Genomic DNA, 19,833 nt, shown 5'->3' on the forward strand with positions numbered 1-19,833 from the left:
GGGGATTGAACCCAGAAGGTTCTGCAGCGCAAGCTTTTGTTCCACGTGTTCCGAGCTGGTGTGCGCTAGCCCACTCGGCCACCAATCCCCCAAACAATGTTGCAGAATGAAGTATGCAATTGGTTTTAGCGTGTAGCTCTTAGGCACCCGTTTCCGGCTTGAGTGGCGTCAGCATAACCGCATGTGTTGCGTTATGGGGCATTTCCCTGCTAGAGTTGGAGGGGAAATTTTCCTGCTTAATTTAGTGAGAAATCTTTCCGCTAAATTTAGCGGGAGATTTTCCTGCTAAATTTTGTGGGGAAATTTTTTCAGCTAAATTTAGCGAGACATTTTTCCCGCCAAATTTAGTGGGGAAGTTTTCTGCTAAATTTAGCAAGGAAATTTTTCTGCTAAATTTAGGGGCGAAATGTTACTGCTAAATTTAGGGGGAATTTTTTACGCTTAATTTACCAGGGAAATTTTCCTGCTGAATTTAACGGAAAAATTTCCTTACTAAATTTAGCAGAAAAATCTCCTGCAAAATTTAGCGGGAAAATTTTCGCCAGATTTAGCGAGATATTTAGCAAAAAGTTTCTTTTAATGGAATGGGAGCAGGAGAGGAGTTGGGGAGGGTACGAGGGTTAGAAGGTGCATACCCTCCCCTTTGTACCCTCCCTTCCTCCTCCTCAAGAACTGCACTCTAATTCAACATTACAGAGAGTTGTAGACATCTTTCATAACTTTAAAGATTTTGTTTGATGAGAGATATATGCACATTTTTTTATCCGGGAGTGTTTGAACAGGCATGTAATTCTGTGTTTTGGAACGGCGTCAAATGCGGCAGTTTTAAGACTGCACCTCGCCTTTTTGCATTGGTAAGCCTTTCCGGTGGCTCGGTAAAGCAAACAACTCTTCCTCCTACCGCAGGAGTGGAAAGCCTCGTACCATAAGGCCGTGACGTCGATCCAGTTCAAGGAGCGCAAGATTGACGATGCGGCGCAGCTCATTGAAACGGTAATCCAGAATATGATGGCATGCCCCGCTACGTGACATTGTCACATGCGTTGATTTTCAAAGTATATGAGGGTTCGTGAAGAAAGCAATTTTCTACTTTTCAATTTGGCTTACTATTTGCCTTTCCTCGTGTGTTGAACGTATGGTTAGCTCATCATGTCGCGCCTCACAAGCAGCTTGTGATTTCGCAGGTGGAGTAGGTCGGCGAAATTGCTTAATAATAGACTGGACCATACTCAGTGCCCGCTGAGTTACCGTTTAATATTTCTGAAGTGGGAACACCAAAAGATGTGCTTGTCTCATTACCGCTCTTTCAGAATCTGTCACTCCTGGGATCAACCGCCATTGAAGACAGGTTGCAGGATGTAAGTCTCGTCTGTTTGCAAATTTCCAGCCGATTCTCCTGGAATGTGGCGTTTCAAAGCGTCCTTGCTAGCCCTGTTTACCACATAAAAATGAGGAAGTAAGGAGCCTAAAGCAAATAAGCCCTGCATCTCTTGGCCGTTGCTCACTCTAAGTGGCTTTTCTTTCTTCTCTCTTCTTGTTGGGTAGGGCGTCCCAGAGACGGTGGCAGACCTGCTCAAGGCGGACATCAAGATCTGGGTCCTGACAGGCGACAAGCAAGAGACGGCCATCAACATCGGTGAGCTTTTTTCAGGCCTCCCAGCGTCTGAACTTTGTCGTCCGCTCCTTGTAGCAACAGGCGTGTGGGAAACGATCGATTTTGCCGCCAGTCTTTCGTCCTTTGGAACGAAGCTTTGCAAGAGTGTTCTACGGAGGTTTGTGCATCTGAAAAATGCCTTTTTTTAAAAATATAGCAATTTTTAAGCTGTTTTTTAAAGCACCTTTGACGAGCTGTTCGTGCGGATCTACAGTGAAACCCGTTTAGAACGAACCCACGTACAGCGAATTATTCTCGCTATTGAACTCACGGAAAGTTTAAATCAAAATGCATGTAAAAAGTACATTTTATAACGAATACCACATTGACTATATCAAACTTTTTCCCCTGGGAGGGCTTCCAAAAACGTGCAAACAATCGTCTTCTAGCCTGTCCCTTCCTCCCCAAAAAAAGTAGGTAATGGTGAATTCCACTCGTAGATCTGGAGCGCTTTCCAAAATCCGTGAGGGAGGCAAAATTCCGCTCCGTGGGACCCGCTCCGAATCGACGAGGGGAAGATAAACTTGCATTTTTGGAGCGACCTCCCCCACACCCCTCCCCACCCCTTCTCCCTCCGCCATACAAAATGGCCGCTGCTCGAACTTGACCAGCCCACCAACGCCTCAGCCGGCTGATCTTTCCGACGACCAGTGACGACTGTCACTGCTTAGCTGCAGAAGTAACACGCCACACAGGCCGGGCGAAATTATACATACCGCTGCGCCCATGTCACAAATAACGAAGACGTCCGCGTTCGGCACCATCGCATACCTTTCGGCCACCTCGAAGCGGCGGGGAACGGACAGCGATTGCCAGCGGTGGAGTTCAGATTTGTAGTACGACTTTAAAGGGATACTACAACGAAATTTTGGCGCTCATTTTTTGGTCTATATATGTGTTCAAAAGATCAGTATCACATGGGACATACCAATATCTTGTTAAAAAAGTCTCGAAAAGGAATTTTAAAACGAATTACACGATTAGCAAAGAGCACCTGGTGGATGTCGCTAACGCCTCGTTTGTAATGCTCGTCTAGGAACCTTGACAGCTAGTGACGGAGGTTGTCTCGTCTCCGGCCACGACGAGAAAAGGGGGCAAGGAGGAACTCCCCTCTTCCCGAGAATCCCTTTTGTGTGTCGCAGAAGTCGATATTGTCCCCCTAGAAGATTATAGAAGATTAACGCGTCACTCAAAATTCGTACAAAAGCAGCCGCTTCGGTGGCTGGAACGATTAGGCCATCCTCTCGACGTCAGCCTCGCCGTAGCTTTGCTCGTCTTGAGACGACCTACATCACGATTGCGTTGGATGTCACGTGCTCTAAGCTGGGCCTTCTCCGAGCGCTTGCCAGAGTGGGCTGTTTATAACGAAAAATACAGCCACCAGGATCAAAATACAAACGTGCGATTGTCATTTACGGATATTGTGGATCATATTCAACCTATTTTTGAACACGACGGGAATATTTCAAATTTCGTTGAAGTATCCCTTTAATAAACACAGAGGTAACAAACCATCACTTTCGCGGTCGTTGCCTAACCACTTCTTGCTTTATTTCACGGGAAAACGCCGACGAAATGCATTGTAAAAAGGTAAACAATCACTGGCTGCAGAATGAATAGGCCTAACCTTGCGTCTGCCTCCGGCTTTTCTGTCGTTCTTTTTCTCGTTCTTCCTCTCACGATAACAGACGTTAGCGCTTGTGATTTGCCACGCTCCACATTCCCGGCTTTTTATCCCTGATCTACGCGAGGTAGAAGCGTTCGAGCCGTCACAATCCAGAGTAAACAACCGACGCACCCAAACAGATCCAACTCCACGACCCGACCGGCCCGCCAATCTCTCCAACCTCGCCGCGCATGCGCACCGCCGATTTAGACGGAAATCACGTGGGCCGCTCTGTCAGCTTCCGGAGAGATCCGTAAAATCCCGCAGAGCAAGTTCGGCGGAGTTTGGGGCACTCCGTGGAGCGGGTGCTGCCAGAGATCTATGAGCGGAAGATGACCAACTTGAGCCAGATCTGCGAGCGGAATATGCGCGCTCCAAATGGAGCACTTTTGGAGCGCTCGAGATCTGCGGCGGCGGAATTCACCATAAGAAAGAAAATTCCGAAAGCTTGAGCCGCGAACAAAATTGTGCGAAGAGAAGCAATTCAGAAGGGGGAGAAAGCTAAAAATACTGCATGCACGCACAGAAAAGAAAGCTTTTCCATCCTAAAGTGGTTTGTCATGAAGAGAAGCGAGTCAGAAAGGGAGATAAACTAGAATGGAAAAAAAAAAAAAAGTTTCAGCGCATTGTTACAAGGTGGAGGTGAAGAGATGAGAAAGAAAGAGAAGCTCGTGCCTTACAACAAACGCATCGTGGAAGTTCGTTGTAAATGGTTTTTGCTATATCGAACTGATTGTAGCGTTTCCTGCTGTTCGTTTATAAACGGGTTTGACTGTAGATTTTAGGGAAAAGGGACTTAAAGCGACACTTTAAAATCGCGTTCCTTCGCTGCGGTCCTCTAATTTCAGTATAACTTTTATCTTTTTTTTTTTTCAATCACAATCTTTTAGTTGAAAGTTAACGGGGTGGTTTTTGAATCCCGTGTCCTACTGCTTCTCACGACAAAACCGAGTCGGAACATAGCCATAACTCGGGTGTTTCTCGCAAGGCAGTCTCGCCTCGCTGATTGGTCGTATTCCACCCGCAGGCTACTCGACGCACCTCATCTCCCAGTCGATGCCGCTTCTAGTCATCAACGAAGACAGTCTAGACGTGAGTACCATCTCCCTTTGCATCAACTCCTTACGGTTTCCTTTGTTTTTGAGGCAGGATGCTTTTGCGAATTGGTTTTCTAGGTTGAGAGCGCCTCAAAGTGTTGTTACAGAAACGCGACAACGCGGCCAGGTGTTTTTATAAAGACCCTGGACCTCTCGCTTCGTAGTCACTCTACCCCTGTCTGTGCCACTGGAGTGGTGTGGACAAAACAGCTGTAGTCCACTGCCGTTGCCATAGAAGATTTGTTATCCCCACCCCAGAAGGGGCCTTGCGGGATCACGTCGCCACTGTAGGTGTCGCGTGGTCCTTTGAGAGTTACGTCATTGTATTAGCCGACCATGTTATGAAACGGAATATGGTAATTGCGCTGTCACCCGACTGTGTCACGTGACATGCCGATGATGTTGTGTACCGCTTTCCGATAGCGGGGAGACCACTCTGCGTATCCCTGATTTCACACGTAGGATAGTGGTTACACGTTTTGTGCGCTGTTTAATCTTAACGATGTACCAACTAGCTCAAATTACCACTTTGCTACAACATGTTTTTTTTTGGGGGGAATTCTAACTTTTTACTTTATTTCCACAAAAAAAAAAAAAAAGTAAGGTAGAGGAAAAAGACATTGCGGTCTCGCTTTAATTAATGGTATAGTCACCGCGATAGCTGCGACTCGACGGCAAAGTCTCAATGCGGAGCTCAAGCTTGTCTGCTTCTTGCACAGCGGTTGCGACGACTTCAGAACACCATATTTTTATTGACCGATTGAGAAAGAAATACTAGGGGGTAGACCTCGAGGCATCTAGCATTGAGGTCTACCCTCGTCCTTCCAATCAAAGCCAATTCGGCGACGTCAGAATGACGGCGATATCACTTTGTTGTCGCCGCATCTCTTGCGCGAAAAGCAGACGACTTTCTCTCCACGTCGGCTTTGTTCTCACGAGCACGCACCTCACAGTTCACCCCGCGACGAGCGGCGAGACGCGCCAGCATCGCCGTTGGCGCGTTTTTCAGCATCCCGCATGAGGTGCGACGCCGAGGCGCCCCGCGTCCGTCGCTTTGCGCCACACTCTCGTCGAGTTTCGGCGCGTCTGCCGCACCGGGTGGCTCAGGGACCTGCCGACGACGACGTAATGCACAAGCCCGTCTCGTAGGTGATATCGAATGGATGGATACGGCTAAGCGCTTTTAGTCGGGTGGCGGCTCGTGCCACGTGGCCGAAGGCTTTTAGTAATTAAATTTGCGATTAATTGAGAATGAAGAAACAAGTCGTAGCAATTGTGGCTATCTAGTGGGCAGTACACGAGGCTCGTACGCATTGCGCTTGTTTTCCACAACTACCATGTCTAAAACTGATTGTCAAAGTTGTCATAGCCGTGGCGTAGCTCCGTGGTAATGCGCCCGCTTCGCACGCGGCTGATCCCCTGGACCAAATCCCGAGAGAGGCGGACAATCCTTTTTTTTAGGCAGTTGGCAACACTGACGATGTGCGCCCTACGCCCTATTACGCCAACTTCAACGGAATTTATTTCCAGTGGTGGGAAGAGCCCGCAGCAGCCGTCGCTGTAAAAGCTGCTGTTGCCGCTTCACGAGGCCTCTCGCGCTTAAGGACCGTTCACACACTTTGACCTCTTGGAACCAAGTGCCTTGAAACCTCTTAATTTCTCTTACGACGAGAGGATACGCTGGCGCCATCTATTGGGTAGCAGTGTAAACTTGGCGGTCCGGCATATTTTCTATTTCTCTCGCGCATTATCCTGTCTTTCTTGGCTCGAAAAACTTTTGTCAACGTTTTAAAAGAGCCTTTGTCACAGGTATTACGCACATTTGACCTCGGAAGTCCCGCAAAACCTTCGCTCTTGTGAAATGCAGTTCCAGGTTCGCCGCATAGATCGCGCCAGCGTGCCGGTGTGTTCTCTCGTCCTAAGAAACTTTAAGAGGTTTCAACGGGTGTCGTCTCTCTCGGTCGTACTCGGTTGCAAATGTGTGAGCGGGCCTTTACAGTTCAGCGCTCGGACCGTACGTGGATAAATTTATTTAAAGCGTAAGATTCATTCAAATTATTAAATATCTTTTACCACATTAGATCCGTATAAATTGATACTAAACGCAACTGATAAGGACGCTATAATTGTTTTTTTACTTCACATCTCAGTTGCATTCTTTTTACAGCAGAGCTGTTCAGGGCTAGTTTCCCCAGTATCGTGTCCGCGGGCCAACAAATGTCTAGACAAAACTCTGGACAGCTACCGCCATCTAAGAGCGACAGAGGCAACCATACAACCGGCTTGCCGGTTGTTTGGTTGCCGCCGTTGCTCATAGACGGCGGCAACCTTTCCAGCCTTTTCACTTTGGTTTTCATCAAAGTGGAAAGGCTGAATTTCTCTAGACGTCGTCCTAGAAGTCGTCCTTGAGACCGTCCTTGAGGTCGTCCTAGACGGCGTCCTCTAGGCATAGTCCAAGACGTTGTAAAGATAACAGCTTCGCTGTTCCTCCATCTTCACGTGAAGTAAATGGGCTCTACATTTTCTTTTAAATAAAAAACAATGGGAAAATGGGAAGAGTAGATTGAAAGGTTACTCAGTCTTCAATTTTATTTAACGAGAAAAGAAACACGGTTATCGAATTGTTGCTTGCTGTTTTTGGTCCTTCTTCCGAGAATGCGAGAAACTTGGTTTGCACGGTGTGGATGACGCATCTATTTCCCTTAAATTGTCACCGTGTGCGCAGGCCACGAGGGAAGCCATCCGGAGGCACGTCCACGACTTCGGAGATCTGCTCGGGAAAGAGAACGAGCTGGCTCTCGTCGTGGATGGAAAAGTGAGTACTTCTGCGGGCGTCCCTACCTCTGAGCACGCTCTTGTGTCGGAACCTTAGTGCAAGCGGTTTGGCCTCTTGTGGAGCGTTACTAATTTACCTTTGCACGTAAGGAGCTAGGGTATAGTTGCTTGCTCTTGTAAGATTGTTTATTTGTGACTTCATCAATGCATGGGTATATTTGGAATGCAAGAGCGTAACTTTTTCTCCTCTGTCGACCGAGTCTCGTGTAAGAACTGCTCTGTGTGGCGCATGAACTGTGTTCAAAATTTGCTCTTCTCTTTGAATGTTAACGAGTATAGAGAAGCGTGACTTTGTAGGGTGTTTTCTAGAACCTTGCTTTTGTTTTTCCACTTTCGTATCATTCTCGAAGAAACCGAGGAGATTTTTATGTTGTCTCTTTAGTTCGCTGACTTGATCTGCGTGATCGGGTACTTGTAAGGAAATCGAGTTCTTAGCGCGTGCGCCCCACTTTTTCTTACAGCAGACTCTCGATAATTCGAAGCTCGCATCTGTGACTTTTGTGGGAATAACAGCGTAATGTACGCTCCCGCAGCCATGCCGGCTTAGCTTGGCTTGGCTTAGTGTGGCTTGGCTGCTTTACTCTTTCCTGACCACGGGAAAAGTAGCAATTTTCGAAAGATCCGTGCAGACGCTTTTGTTATCCTAACTAATTCGCGCATTTAGCGATATGATACATCAAAATGTGGCCAGTTGTTGTTTCAAAAGAAACAAGTTGACATAATGTGGGAAAAAGATTTTAAAATTTTATTCCTTGAAAATACAGTAGTACATGCCGAAGGCGTATAAATGCTGAGACTTCCAGAGCTATATCAAATTAAACGACAATTTTAAAAAATTTTCAGAATGTGCAAAATCTGCCCTGCGCCCACGGCTATTACTTCTGAAAGTCAGTGCACTCTAGCTGACATTGTCTATTTTTGGTTCGTCAAAGAGTTAGCCTCCGTAGCACGTGCTTATATTGGCGAAACACAGATGGTACATCTCACATGCCCAGTAGAATGCTTTCTTTGTGTTCCACCTTGGTTTTGTCATAGCCACGATTGCAGTTCCCTCATATTTAGCATTTTTGTCTGCCTTATTGGGAGTACAAAACGTGCACGCCGGCTCAGGACAGCATTGGAAATTATAGTGACACTTCCCGACAGCCATCTGTTGAGCAACGCCTATAGCATCATTTAAATTGCCGCCAGAGCTCTTGAGGTCTAACAAATATGCCACAACACAGTTGAGTTATCTCAAAAAAAATAATGCCATCTTTGTTATGAAGACGAATGCAAGCAGTTAGTCATGTTAGAAAAGTGCAACCACCGTTCCCAGGACTATTTTTGACAGCCCACCAGATTGTGATAAAGCTCAAACCTACATTGATACCGAAACTAGAGTTCTTCGGCGATCCGCGAAATTCTGGAAGGTAATACCCCGCACCAAATTTAATTTCTTGATGGCGCTTGGAAACCGTCAATTACTTGACCTATTAGCGCGGTCAGGAAAGAGTTCATTGTCTTGCCCACCTGGCAGCTAGTTTGCGCCCCGCGCCCGTTCCCTCTCTTGCCCGACCACACCCCCTCTTCGTACTGACCGAAAATTTAATAAAGCGACTTTGAATTACCGAGAGTCGACCGCAGTTCGAAAAACGCGGCCAAAGACGAATTGTTGAGGGATATGGCCACGACAAAAGGAGCCAGTCGTTAGTGCCAGCTCTCCAAAGTCGCGACAAACTCTGCCGCTTTTTTGTGCGGTCTTGGAAAGGCGTGGCGCGCTCGCAATTGGCCCTTACGCCAGCGACTAGGTGCTTGCGGCAGGACGACTAGCGCGGTGGACATTTGTCGTATAAAAGGGTGTGCCGAAGGTGTCGTTAGCTTTAACGCTTGGCACGTCGGCTTCACATATGCGACGGAGGCAAGCCGAACGATAAGCTGGTCGAGGCGCTACTCTCTGGCAGAGTAACATGTTGTGACGGTAAATGTAACGGAATGAATGCGGACGAGCGTTTTTACGACGAAAAGACAAGTTCGGTGATGTCGGGGTCGCTTTTGCGTTTGTGATGGAGGTGGTACGATGAATATAGTCTGATTGTAAGGCAACTAGTGGATTGAGTTGAGGACGGCGCCTCGTTGCAGACGCTCAAGTACGCCCTCTCCTCGGACGTGCGACGAGACTTCGTGGACATTGCGCTTTCCTGCAAAGTCTGCATCTGCTGCCGGCAAGTGACCTCCCATTGCACATTTTTAGTGGGTCTGGTGCAAGGGAAGGGGGCAACACACTGGTTCTAGAGTTTTTTTTTACATAACTTGCAATTCATTTCAAATGAAATTTACGTAGCTTGTCTGCCTTTACAATTTGACTACAAAATAAGTGCTTAGTTTTGATGTAGCCCAATTAGTTTCTGTTAATGTTGTAAGTTTCATTTGCAAAGATTATGAAAAGGTGTTAAAACAAATTGAAGTCCTGAAATAAATATTAAAAAAAAAAGTATCTTCATAAATTGAAAGGTTTGTGGATCCTAGATAGTAAGGTATAAATGAAAGCTCTAGGATGATTTATAAGCTTTTTATAACACTTGAATTTTCCAGTTTCAGAATTATTTATTGCAATAAATACAAGACTCATCTTAAAAAAAAAATCTGGTGCCTTATCTAACATATATCTGTACCCCTTATTGGATACCTCACACCTACCAGAAAAAGAAAGCATATTGAAGATTGGATGTGTGCAAGTGGAGGTATGGCTTCCATAAAATAGTGAAGTGTGCAAATACAGTGCAATCCGCTCATAACAATACCACATATAACGATGTACCGCTTATAACAATCAGTTTCTAGAGCTTCTAGACTGGAAATGATCAGTTTCTAGTCCAGATACAACGATAATCGGTTATAATAATCGAACATTTTGGGTTCTCTCATTATCGTTATAAGTGGGTTACATTGTAGCTCACTTTGAAAAAAATAGCAAAAAAGGTGTGCAGACCCAGTTTACTACCTATGTGTTCAAGTCAATGCTTCAAGATAAGACTTATTTCAGAAAAATACTTTAAAATAAAATAAAAGCTTGTCAATCTTCAATTTAAAAAAAAAAAAAAAAAAAAACAATTTAATAGCACAGTGTTTGCTTTTATGTATTGCTCTCTATGTACGAGCAGACTGTTTATTGCTGCATTTATTGTTACTACAGTGTGCACGGTCGTGGGTGTTTCATTTCGCTGCATTTCGAATGGGGAATGCTGACCTAGTGTTATGGCCAAAACGAGGTAGCCGTAAAGGATACCTTTCAGCGTGACTGTGGCAGATTAGTTGAGACTGTAAGTCATTTTATCGTCTCCATTTTTTTTTTTTTTTGGCTCGCCTTACTTTTATTGAAATTGAGCATATGAGGTCTGAACAACAAAGCTGTTTAGCATTTTGTTTTCTTTGCTTTGGGATCCTCTTTTCGCGGAGTTTGCGTCATTGTTTTTTGGGTGTCCAGGTTTTTTGGTTCTAAAAGTCCACTATTGGGATAAATACAAACAAAGTGCAACAGAAATTTCATTCATTTCATTTCATTTATTTTTTCTCGGGGCCCAGAAGCATCACGGACAGGAGTGAGTTTAACACAAATATATATTATATCAACGAACAAGGCAAGAATAGGAACAGTGGCTAAGGAACAACAAGAAAATTAGTAATTATAATTTTAAAATTGGCAACATCAGTTTTGAGACCATGGGTGCGGGAAGATGATTCCAATCTGTGGAGGTTTAGGAAAGAAAAGAGGCATTAAATGATGAGGTGTTAAAATGAGGTATGCCTAGCTTTCACTGGTGATTTGTTCGTGATGATATGCAAGATGGTTCTATCAACAAGTTGTTCTATGGGTTCTATCACGGGCTATGCGGAGCGCCAGTGTGTCTGCTTCTTTTGCGGGGGCTGTGGTGACGTCAGAACTCCAAGCTCCGATTAGCTCTGATTGAAGGATAGTGGGTAGACCTCAAGGCAGCTTGCTTTGAGGTCTACCCACTATCCTTCGATCAGAGCCAATCGGAGCTTGGAGTTCTAACGTCACCACAACCCCTGCAAAAAAAGTAGACGAACTGGTGCTTTGCATTGTTGCTACGTCTTGTCTTCTTTGGTTGGGTAACGGATTGCAAATTCGGTGTTTGTAAAACCGTGCAGGGTGTCCCCAATGCAGAAGGCAGAGATTGTGGACATGGTGAAGAGTTCAACACACTGCGTCACGCTCGCCATCGGAGACGGCGCCAACGACGTCGCCATGATTCAGGTGACTACCCTCCCCCCCCCCCCCTATCGATTCTGGCTTCTCAGACAATTGTCATTGCTCTCGAGCACGCAGTCGTGTTTCGAGTCGGCGGCGGACACGTTACGGACACCTAGCTTCGAAGGGACATTAGGATGCGATCCTTCTGAATTTTATTTCGCGGGTTTCGGTCGAGTTTTGGAACTCCCCGCACAACTATCGGTCCACGGGTGCACCTGAAGATTGCTTGGTTGTTAATTTTACTTCATCTGTGCTTTTAGAGAACCTTGAACGTTGCAAGCGTAATACAGATCTTCGTGCCTTTACCGACACCCTCAAGGACGGTCATGAGCACGGTGCTTGGAATGGGCTGATTTTGCAGCAGAGATAGAGTTTCTTTTCAGCCCAATGTGTTTTGTGTGGCGTTTTCTATGCAAAAATTGTCGTGAGTGAGCGTCATGATCGAGTGACACGCTGGGAGCATTGCAGACGTTAAGCTTATATTTAAGGCTGGAGCACTCGGCAGGGCTCGAACCCAGGTCGGTGCAGTGGCAGTCGGACACTATGACCACCGAGCTACTAGCACAGCTGGTCCGGAAGGGCTCAATGTTTTTTTACAGCCGAGCTGTTAAGGGCTAGGTTCCTCAGGATCGTGTCTGTGTATGTCGACACAAAACTACCTGGACAGCTACTGCCATCTATAAGCAACGGCGGCAAGTACACAACCAGTATGGTTTCGCCGTCGTTCGTAGATGGCGCCAACCTTTCCAGCTATCATAGAAGAATGGATAGTTGGGCGTGTTGGTGGGAATTCATCGTAGGAAACAGTGCGAAAAATAGACGGCGACGAAGAAGCAGCACACAGTGTATCGAGTACAGCTCCGCTGGTCCTCCTTCTTCACGAGAGTGGAAAGGCTGAACAATTTTTGTTTTTTTTATTTGAATGCAAAAGTGCCAGCAGCAGTGGACGATTTGGATGAAAGTAATGAATGCAATAAATAAAAATAAACAGAAATAAAATAAAACAAATAATATAAGTAGGCAATTCGCGAAAAATACGTCCTGCGAACAATTTCGTTAAAATGTAAACACACTGGGATCTATATTGAGATCCCACCGCATCTCGAAAATTGGAACCCACAAATTATTTCAAAACTCACGCTTTGACGTAAATTGCGAATTATTGGGCCTGCGAAAAATAAGTTGTTTACAGTATTCATTGTTATTTTAGTTATATGCTTAAAGGGAGGCTGAGTCGAACTGTGGATTTTACAAAATAAGGTAGCAGGAGTGTTCAACAGGGGGCACCACAAACCTCAAAACACCACTCATAAGGCGATATCTCGAACGGATGGCCATACTTTTTGTAAAATAAGGATACGATTGTGTGAGAATCGCGACATCGCGTTTACCGCAGAATTGTTGAGGAGGAGAGAAAACGGCCTTGCTTCCTTCCTTCTGCGCGTCCTCGCGGAGTCAAAGTGAGAAGAGGAGGAAACAAGAATCGCAATGTCGCGGGCCTTTTTGGCCTTGTTCAAACGCTTTCTTCATTCACAAAAATACAACCATCTGCTTTATATCGCTTTATGAGTGATGCTTTCGGGTTTGTAGCGTCCCGCCCAGTGCTCCTGCATTGTTTTCCGAGATGGAAATTTCGGTTCAGCATCCCTTTAAAAGGTTCACTGCCGAGGAAGTCGACCCACATGGTACGAGAGCCCAGTTACCAGCAACTTGGGGGTAGGAATTTCTCTATGCCTCTTGTCGGTCAGGCTTGGTGTGTTCACGGGGACAGAAGCTCTGGGTAGTGACATCGCTCTTGTCTGCCAATTTAAGTTTTTCATGCCGAACCATTCTGCCACACTTTCCTGGCTTTTTTGTGACAGCTTTAACTTGCGGTCCTTTAATTTGCCGTTTGGTCGGCTGATCGACCTTCAGTTATGCAATCTGCATTGCATTGGGAAAGGCTGTACCTAGTTTGTTGCGACACAACTTTTTAAGTTTGATTTTAGTTTTCTAGATTCTTGTCGTGGGTGCAATGCATGCAGTGACTGACCGGGACAAACGGCCAGTTCTAGGTGCAGCATCGTGGCGGGCGCGATAATCTGTCAGCGTGTTATGTTTGTTTTCAGTCTGCTCACGTGGGCATTGGAATCAGCGGCATGGAGGGACTGCAGGCGGCGTGTGCATCGGACTACTCCATCGCGCAGGTGTGTTTAGGTTTTGGAAGTATGGGTAGTGTACACATATTCCGTCCAGAGCTTAACACCGTCATTCTGTGATATCCTGAGAGATGGCCCGCTACGATTGATAACCCTATCTAGAAATTGCATCACTCGAGTTCAGACGAATTCTGAAATGAAGTAGGGAACATTAGCTTTGACAACAGCAACAACTGTTCCTTTGCCAGTTTAGAAGACAATCAAATAAAAATAGTTATTTTCTTGCCTTTCAGCTAATACCATACTCGAGGCATGATTAGGGCAGCTGATTTAGGCACGAGTGAACTAGGAACCGAGACGAGCATTTGTTTCCAGTTTTTTATTTTCGTGTTTTGAAGATGCACTTCCAAAGCTAGCTTGCCCTGTTTTATACCTCTTTAGGTGTGTGGGCCCCTCTCTGTAATATAACGGTAGGATGGCTTAATTTGGAGTGTCTGTCGCTGACTGACCCCGTCCCAATGCTGGCACGAACTGTTCTCAAATGTCGGACTGACACACTGTGTCAGCAAAATGTAAACTTCATGAGCCTACGTTTGTGCAAATCTTTGTTAGAATGTGACAGTGCGCAAATGCCTAGACTATCTCTGTTCGTCTCCATTTTTTTTGTCACTTCCGGCAAACGAAGTGTGGGACCTCCCTAATAATTATGTGCAAGTGACGAATCGGGCCCCAATATTCGCCTGTCTTTGTATGCATTCAGAGGGTAGTCTCTGTCGCTGTGTTATTGTGTCAAAAGTTGTTTGTATTAGAAAGGGAGTTCCCACCAGATGAGACTTTGCTTGGTGGCTGATAAAACATGGATTTCTTTTAGTTCCGGTTCCTGCGTCGCCTGCTCTTTGTTCACGGCGCCTGGAACCACAACCGGATGTGCCGACTCATCCTCTACTCATTCCACAAGAACATCTGCCTTTATGTTATTGAGGTGAGCCAAGGTCGATTGCTCGAGTTTTTTTTTTTTATATTGCAGCATAGTACACCCGTGAGCGATATGAAGGTGAACAGCCCTCTTCTTGTTTTTGACGCTCTTGCAAGTTTTGGAACAAGCTCTGTTCCAGAAGAGGGCTAGAATGCAAAGTTTAGACCCTTGGCCACGTACCATTTGAGACGTTGAGAGTTAATATAGCTTTAGGGAGCCGTAAAACAGGCATGAAACCAGGTAAGGTGTTCACCTTCATATTGCTGGCGGGTGTACCTATTTTCTGCCACTCACGGTGTACATATTGAGAGTGTTCAGGAGGGACTTTCGATAAAGCCGGGAATGCTCTTACAGAAGAACAGCGACAGTGTGTGATCTAGTGTTTTCCTGAAGCTTGGTTTACGTCTAATCAATCGGAGATTCATCTGACGTCGAGGCTGCGGAGCTTGCAAAGTCATATGGGTTCTTTGTAACTAGGTATTCTGATGCCAAACACTTCTAAAGGGATCACCAGCGAGATTTAGTGCCCCACATTTAGCCAGTTGTTGATGTACTTTCTGACTTTGGTACTGTACAATATACCTCGGGTTTTCTGCGCGCCAATTTGGCTGTCGTCGAGTGTGCTACAAAGATGGCTCTTCTCCTAGGCTCAAAATCTGAGATTAATAGTTTTAGTAACAAGTAGTAATTACCTGGAAAAACCAGGGAATTGTCAGAGATATTGTCAAAAAGCGAGCCCCAGTCAGAGAGAATGAGCCAGAAACACCATCAAGTGTCCTGAGCAAAGTCTTAAGGGCTTGGGGGCAGAAAAATATGCAATCAAGTGTGCTTGGAGGGGAGCGCTGGCTCTGCTCACCCAGTTAGAGTGTACTACCCGATGCAAAGGAAACGGCCGACAAATCCAGTCCAAGCCTTGGATCGGATTGGATTGAGGGCATGACACTAGGCTAGGTCTAGTTAGAGCTACTAGATTTAGTAACAAATGGAAAAGTCGCAGACCCCAATCCAATCCAAGCCGAAAGTATCCAAAAGAGTGCATCTGGCGGCCATGCTGCCATTCGGTTATCAACGCGTGTGGTTGAGCGTTGTGTTTTCATTGTGTTTCCGGAAGTGGCCTCTTCACTGACAATGTCGGCGGCAAGGAAGTGCTCGTTTCATCCGGAGTGACGCACCCGAATATTTCGAAAAATGCAAGTTGGATTGGGCCCGTGCAAAATGATTCTCACAGTGCGCCTTGTGTTGTAATGGTCTTATATGTTTAACTGCCTCTACAATGGTCAGGGACTTTTACCTGAAACTGTCAGAGAAAACCTGGAAAAGTCAGGGAATTTCACAATGATAATTTGCTAGATACCCTGATGAATATGAATCGAATAGGAAGTTCCCGAATGGGGAGTTCCCGAATATTTCGATTTGTGAACTGAATTTCTAGCATTTGGTCACTCAAATATTCACTATATTTGGCGAAAGACGCACGGTCGACATGGAGCTGACAAAAGAGCCGTTTTTCCTTCCAATGTTAGCGCAGTAATGTTGAACAGATCATGCGAGAAACACCGTTTGGTCCTACCATTCTGCATAAATATAGCAACGTAGGTCAGGAGAAAGAAAAAAATGAACACCATTAACTTTATAGCATGCAGATTTAATCACAATCCTGGCACAATCTAATCTTGAGGCACAACCGTAACATCCTGTTTGCACATGGTGAAACTGACTGGTAAGATTGCTCTATTCAGGCTGTTTGTTCTTGCAGCCCCATTGAGTGCGCTTCTTCCGAGTGCAGAAAGGCAAGACCTGCGGAGCTTGTTTCCACGGGTGTTGCTTCTCTGCAGTGCACCGGTGCTGGGTGAGAAGCGCACTCAACGGGGCTCAAGCAGGCTACACATCAGCCATGAAAACGGGCACCACTCAGAAATTTCCATAGCAACTTGCGCGGACACTGTGACGTGGCGGCGTGGCATAGGTTGATTGATAGCGTCTGCGCAAGTTGCTATGAAAACTTCTGTGCGATGCCCATTTTCATCGCTCATGTGACTTAATAGTCCACATTAGATAACTTCAGTGCCTGATGAACAAACTTAATTTGGTTTTGAGTTGTCACTAAACAGTCCACTATAAACAACATTTTTGAGATAGAAATAAACTTATGTCTTACATTTCACAAATTCTTCATGTGTGGCACACCTGCTTATGATTAGATTGGCCTATGTCGAGGAAATCATCAAATATCTGCTTTGTATGTGTAGCCATTCATATGGCAAACCATGATTTTATCTTGCATCATATTTGGATAAATTTCTGATAATTGAAACCAAGTTTGTGGCTTCCTGGAGTTTGAATTAATGCGAGTCTACAGTAATCGATCCCACTCATTGGGCACGCACGGTTTGGTCTGTTTAGCTTTGTGAAACAACCAACATCACTATAAAACAAAAAGTTTTATTGCTTGACTCTTCTGATTGTCGAGGGGTTTACAGACCTAGAAGAGCCTTCGGGTACCCCAAAAGGATCCGCATATCCCCATTTGGGAGCCACTGGGCTTGTATGTGCAAAGAAATATGGAAAGCTGCTCTCGTTAATGAGAACTTATTGCATAGGTTGAAATTAAGTTTTACCGCGAGGCATATTATGAAAAAATTCTTCATGATTGTTCTTGTACCTCCACTAACAACATTATTCTCCCGTAATGGTACTCCTAAGAAATAAATAAAAAAGCCAAATAGTAGCTGCCTTTTCCTAGGTTGTGGCGCGGGATGGGTGTACACTTTGTTGTTTCTCTGGCGGAGTTCACTGGAGTCTGGCGACCTCTCCTCTGCAGCTGTGGTTTGCGGCCGTGAGCGGCTGGTCCGGGCAGACTCTCTTCGAGAGGTGGTCCATCGGCATGTACAACGTGGTGAGTACTTGGGCGTCAACGCCTAACGTGCGTCTGTGTCTGTGGAATTTGGTTTCGGTCCTTTCATAGACTCCTCTGGCAGTTTTTAAGCTCTTAGCGTTTCGGGTGTTGTTGTGAATGCGAGGTCGTTTCTTCCTACATTTGTTTTTCGTCCCTGAAGAGTGGAACCAAATTGTAGGGACGGGCCAGAGCTTTTCTGCTCAATATGTTTGCAGCAAAGCATCATTGCTCTTTGGCCACGTGATGAGGTGTTACCGCTTTTTTGTCTAATCGGTGCCATTGCGTCGACCTCTGCTCTTCGAACGCGATGTGGAACCTGAGGGATTGACACCCTTTCTCTTTTGGGGTCTCGAAGCTCTTAGCTCTGAATCCCGAGGTGCACTCGCTTCGGCTGTGTCCTGCATTTCTGCCCTTTGCTTTCAATCTGGATTGTTAGTCTCGCAGACTCGGGTTTTATTCGTCGTGTTAAGCGACTCCAAGCCTGATAGACATCACTTTTCGTCGTTCTTTTGAGTGAACCTACCAACTGGGGTTCTTGTTTATGCGTGCAAATGTGATAAAAAAAGTTGTTTTTTGTCTTGTATATACAAAGAAGCACGGTAGACTTTCGGTAATACAGTAGATTGCTGAGCAAGTTAGTAAATCAACAAAATGAAAAAAAAGAAAAAGAAAGCTAAATTTTAGGTACGTTGCAAGACCCGTTGCCGTTCTACCTTTCTGGACGTGGTGCAAGTTGTAGGGCACTGCAAAGCGGAGTTGGGAACGCGGGAACGAAGTTGGTCGAGGTGAAGAAAATAAATGCACACGACACATAAGTTATGAACAAAAGGCCAAAGTTCATCATCGATGAATAGCCTCTGTAAGTGTGCGCGACTCTAGTCATTGCCCATTTGTGTCGCATGCTCGCATGACTCGCGCGTATTTCGCCTTGCCGGGTAGCAGTTTATCGAAAGAGATAACTTCCCGCTACGTGATAATGCGGTCTCGTGGTCGGTTCTGTTTCTTAGCGACGAGACTAGACAGGGTGCGTGTATTTGGGACAGTTTTTGCGACATTCGAATCGTTCAATAAACATCAGTTGCCAGTTAGCACCTGTCCTGCCTGCGTTTCTCCGACCTTGTCTTGTCCTTTTTGCACTTTTTTCCGTTGCTTAGATGTTTGATTTTTCTGGTTGCACAAAGCCCTTGTACCCAGTTGTCAACGCCGTTCCCGTGCCCCGTTGCAGATGTTCACCGCGGCTCCTCCACTTGCCATCGGCCTGTTCGACCGGACATGCAGCGCGGAGGTGATGATGAAGTACCCTGCACTGTACAAGTCCTCTCAGAACGCAGAAGGATTCAACGCCAAGGTCTGTCCTGCGCCTCCCTTTGGCATCTCCCGTTTTACGCCGACCCTCGCGACGCCACCTAGGGTTCAAATTTGGTCAGCGCGAGATCAAAATTGCTTCTCGCTGAGCGAGATAAAATAACTTGGTCTGTGTCGCAGTGTCGCGTGACATTGTGTCTAGAGGCACTAAATAATCTGCGCTTAGAGTATCGGCACTCCGTTCTTCGACATTGTTGTGGGCGCCGCCATATTGGGGCTTGTGCAGAGCAGACGCAACTGCCGATCGTCGTGAATCAAAAGTGCAACTTCCTCAGCATTAGATACAGTGTTAGGAAGCTCATGTAATATTGCTTTGCTCTGTCGCAAACTGTTTAAGCATTTGTGGAGGACGGAGAAGCGTTTCCTGTGATTTCAGATAATGCTTCAGATAATTGGCAACCATGATTTTAAGACACAATATGTCCAAGTGTCCTTACTCTGAAGCGTTTCTTATTTCGTGGCACTAGTTGCGACATCTTCAAGGCTGGATCCCGGCAAAGATGCTCGAGTCTTTGTGTCTTGCGGGAAAAAAAAAATAGTGGGACATTGTAGTATTATTTTTCTAGCGATAGGTTGACTAGCACTGTTGGTGTGTCCCCAATAGAAACTAGTACTGCGATTTGCTTTGCAATTTTCCTCGGGGCTGAAACTTTGTGCGGTGCCGTTTGTCATTGCTAGTGGTCTATGCCAATAATTTAATTCATACTTAGGCACGGGTTCGAAAGTCGACCCTCCTGGGTAGTTCCATCTATCGATAAACCAGCGTCTAGGACTCGCCAGGGTCTCGGTCCCGTCCGAGCAGTGAAACAAGCGCCGGGCCTCGCAACACGCTGTATTCTCCGTGCAGGTTTTCTGGGTGTGGATCTTTGACGCCATCTACCATTCCATCATCCTGTTCTGGTTGACCATGCTTGGCATCAAGCAGGGCAAGTCACTTTCCATGTTTTTCGG

The 19,833-nt window shown here is 45.8% G+C and overlaps 1 protein-coding gene across 10 annotated transcripts in view; it reads left to right on the top strand.

The window, feature by feature from the left end:
• Nucleotides 1-19,833, top strand: part of LOC8035057 (phospholipid-transporting ATPase IA) — a 132,079-nt gene that overhangs the window by 87,233 nt on the left and 25,013 nt on the right. For all 10 annotated transcript variants that reach the window (XM_040500573.2, XM_040500572.2, XM_042289880.1 and 7 more), the window contains 12 exons: nucleotides 907-993; nucleotides 1,311-1,358; nucleotides 1,546-1,636; nucleotides 4,348-4,412; nucleotides 7,143-7,232; nucleotides 9,374-9,456; nucleotides 11,405-11,510; nucleotides 13,616-13,693; nucleotides 14,517-14,627; nucleotides 17,443-17,517; nucleotides 18,743-18,865; nucleotides 19,730-19,808. In XM_040500573.2, the coding sequence (XP_040356507.2) occupies nucleotides 907-993; nucleotides 1,311-1,358; nucleotides 1,546-1,636; nucleotides 4,348-4,412; nucleotides 7,143-7,232; nucleotides 9,374-9,456; nucleotides 11,405-11,510; nucleotides 13,616-13,693; nucleotides 14,517-14,627; nucleotides 17,443-17,517; nucleotides 18,743-18,865; nucleotides 19,730-19,808 (1,036 nt within the window). The remainder of the gene's footprint in view (nucleotides 1-906; nucleotides 994-1,310; nucleotides 1,359-1,545; nucleotides 1,637-4,347; nucleotides 4,413-7,142; nucleotides 7,233-9,373; nucleotides 9,457-11,404; nucleotides 11,511-13,615; nucleotides 13,694-14,516; nucleotides 14,628-17,442; nucleotides 17,518-18,742; nucleotides 18,866-19,729; nucleotides 19,809-19,833) is intronic.

The sequence above is a fragment of the Ixodes scapularis genome, unplaced genomic scaffold, assembly GCF_016920785.2.
Source record: "Ixodes scapularis isolate PalLabHiFi unplaced genomic scaffold, ASM1692078v2 PGA_scaffold13__105_contigs__length_92229423, whole genome shotgun sequence".
Lineage (NCBI taxonomy): Eukaryota > Metazoa > Arthropoda > Arachnida > Ixodida > Ixodidae > Ixodes > Ixodes scapularis.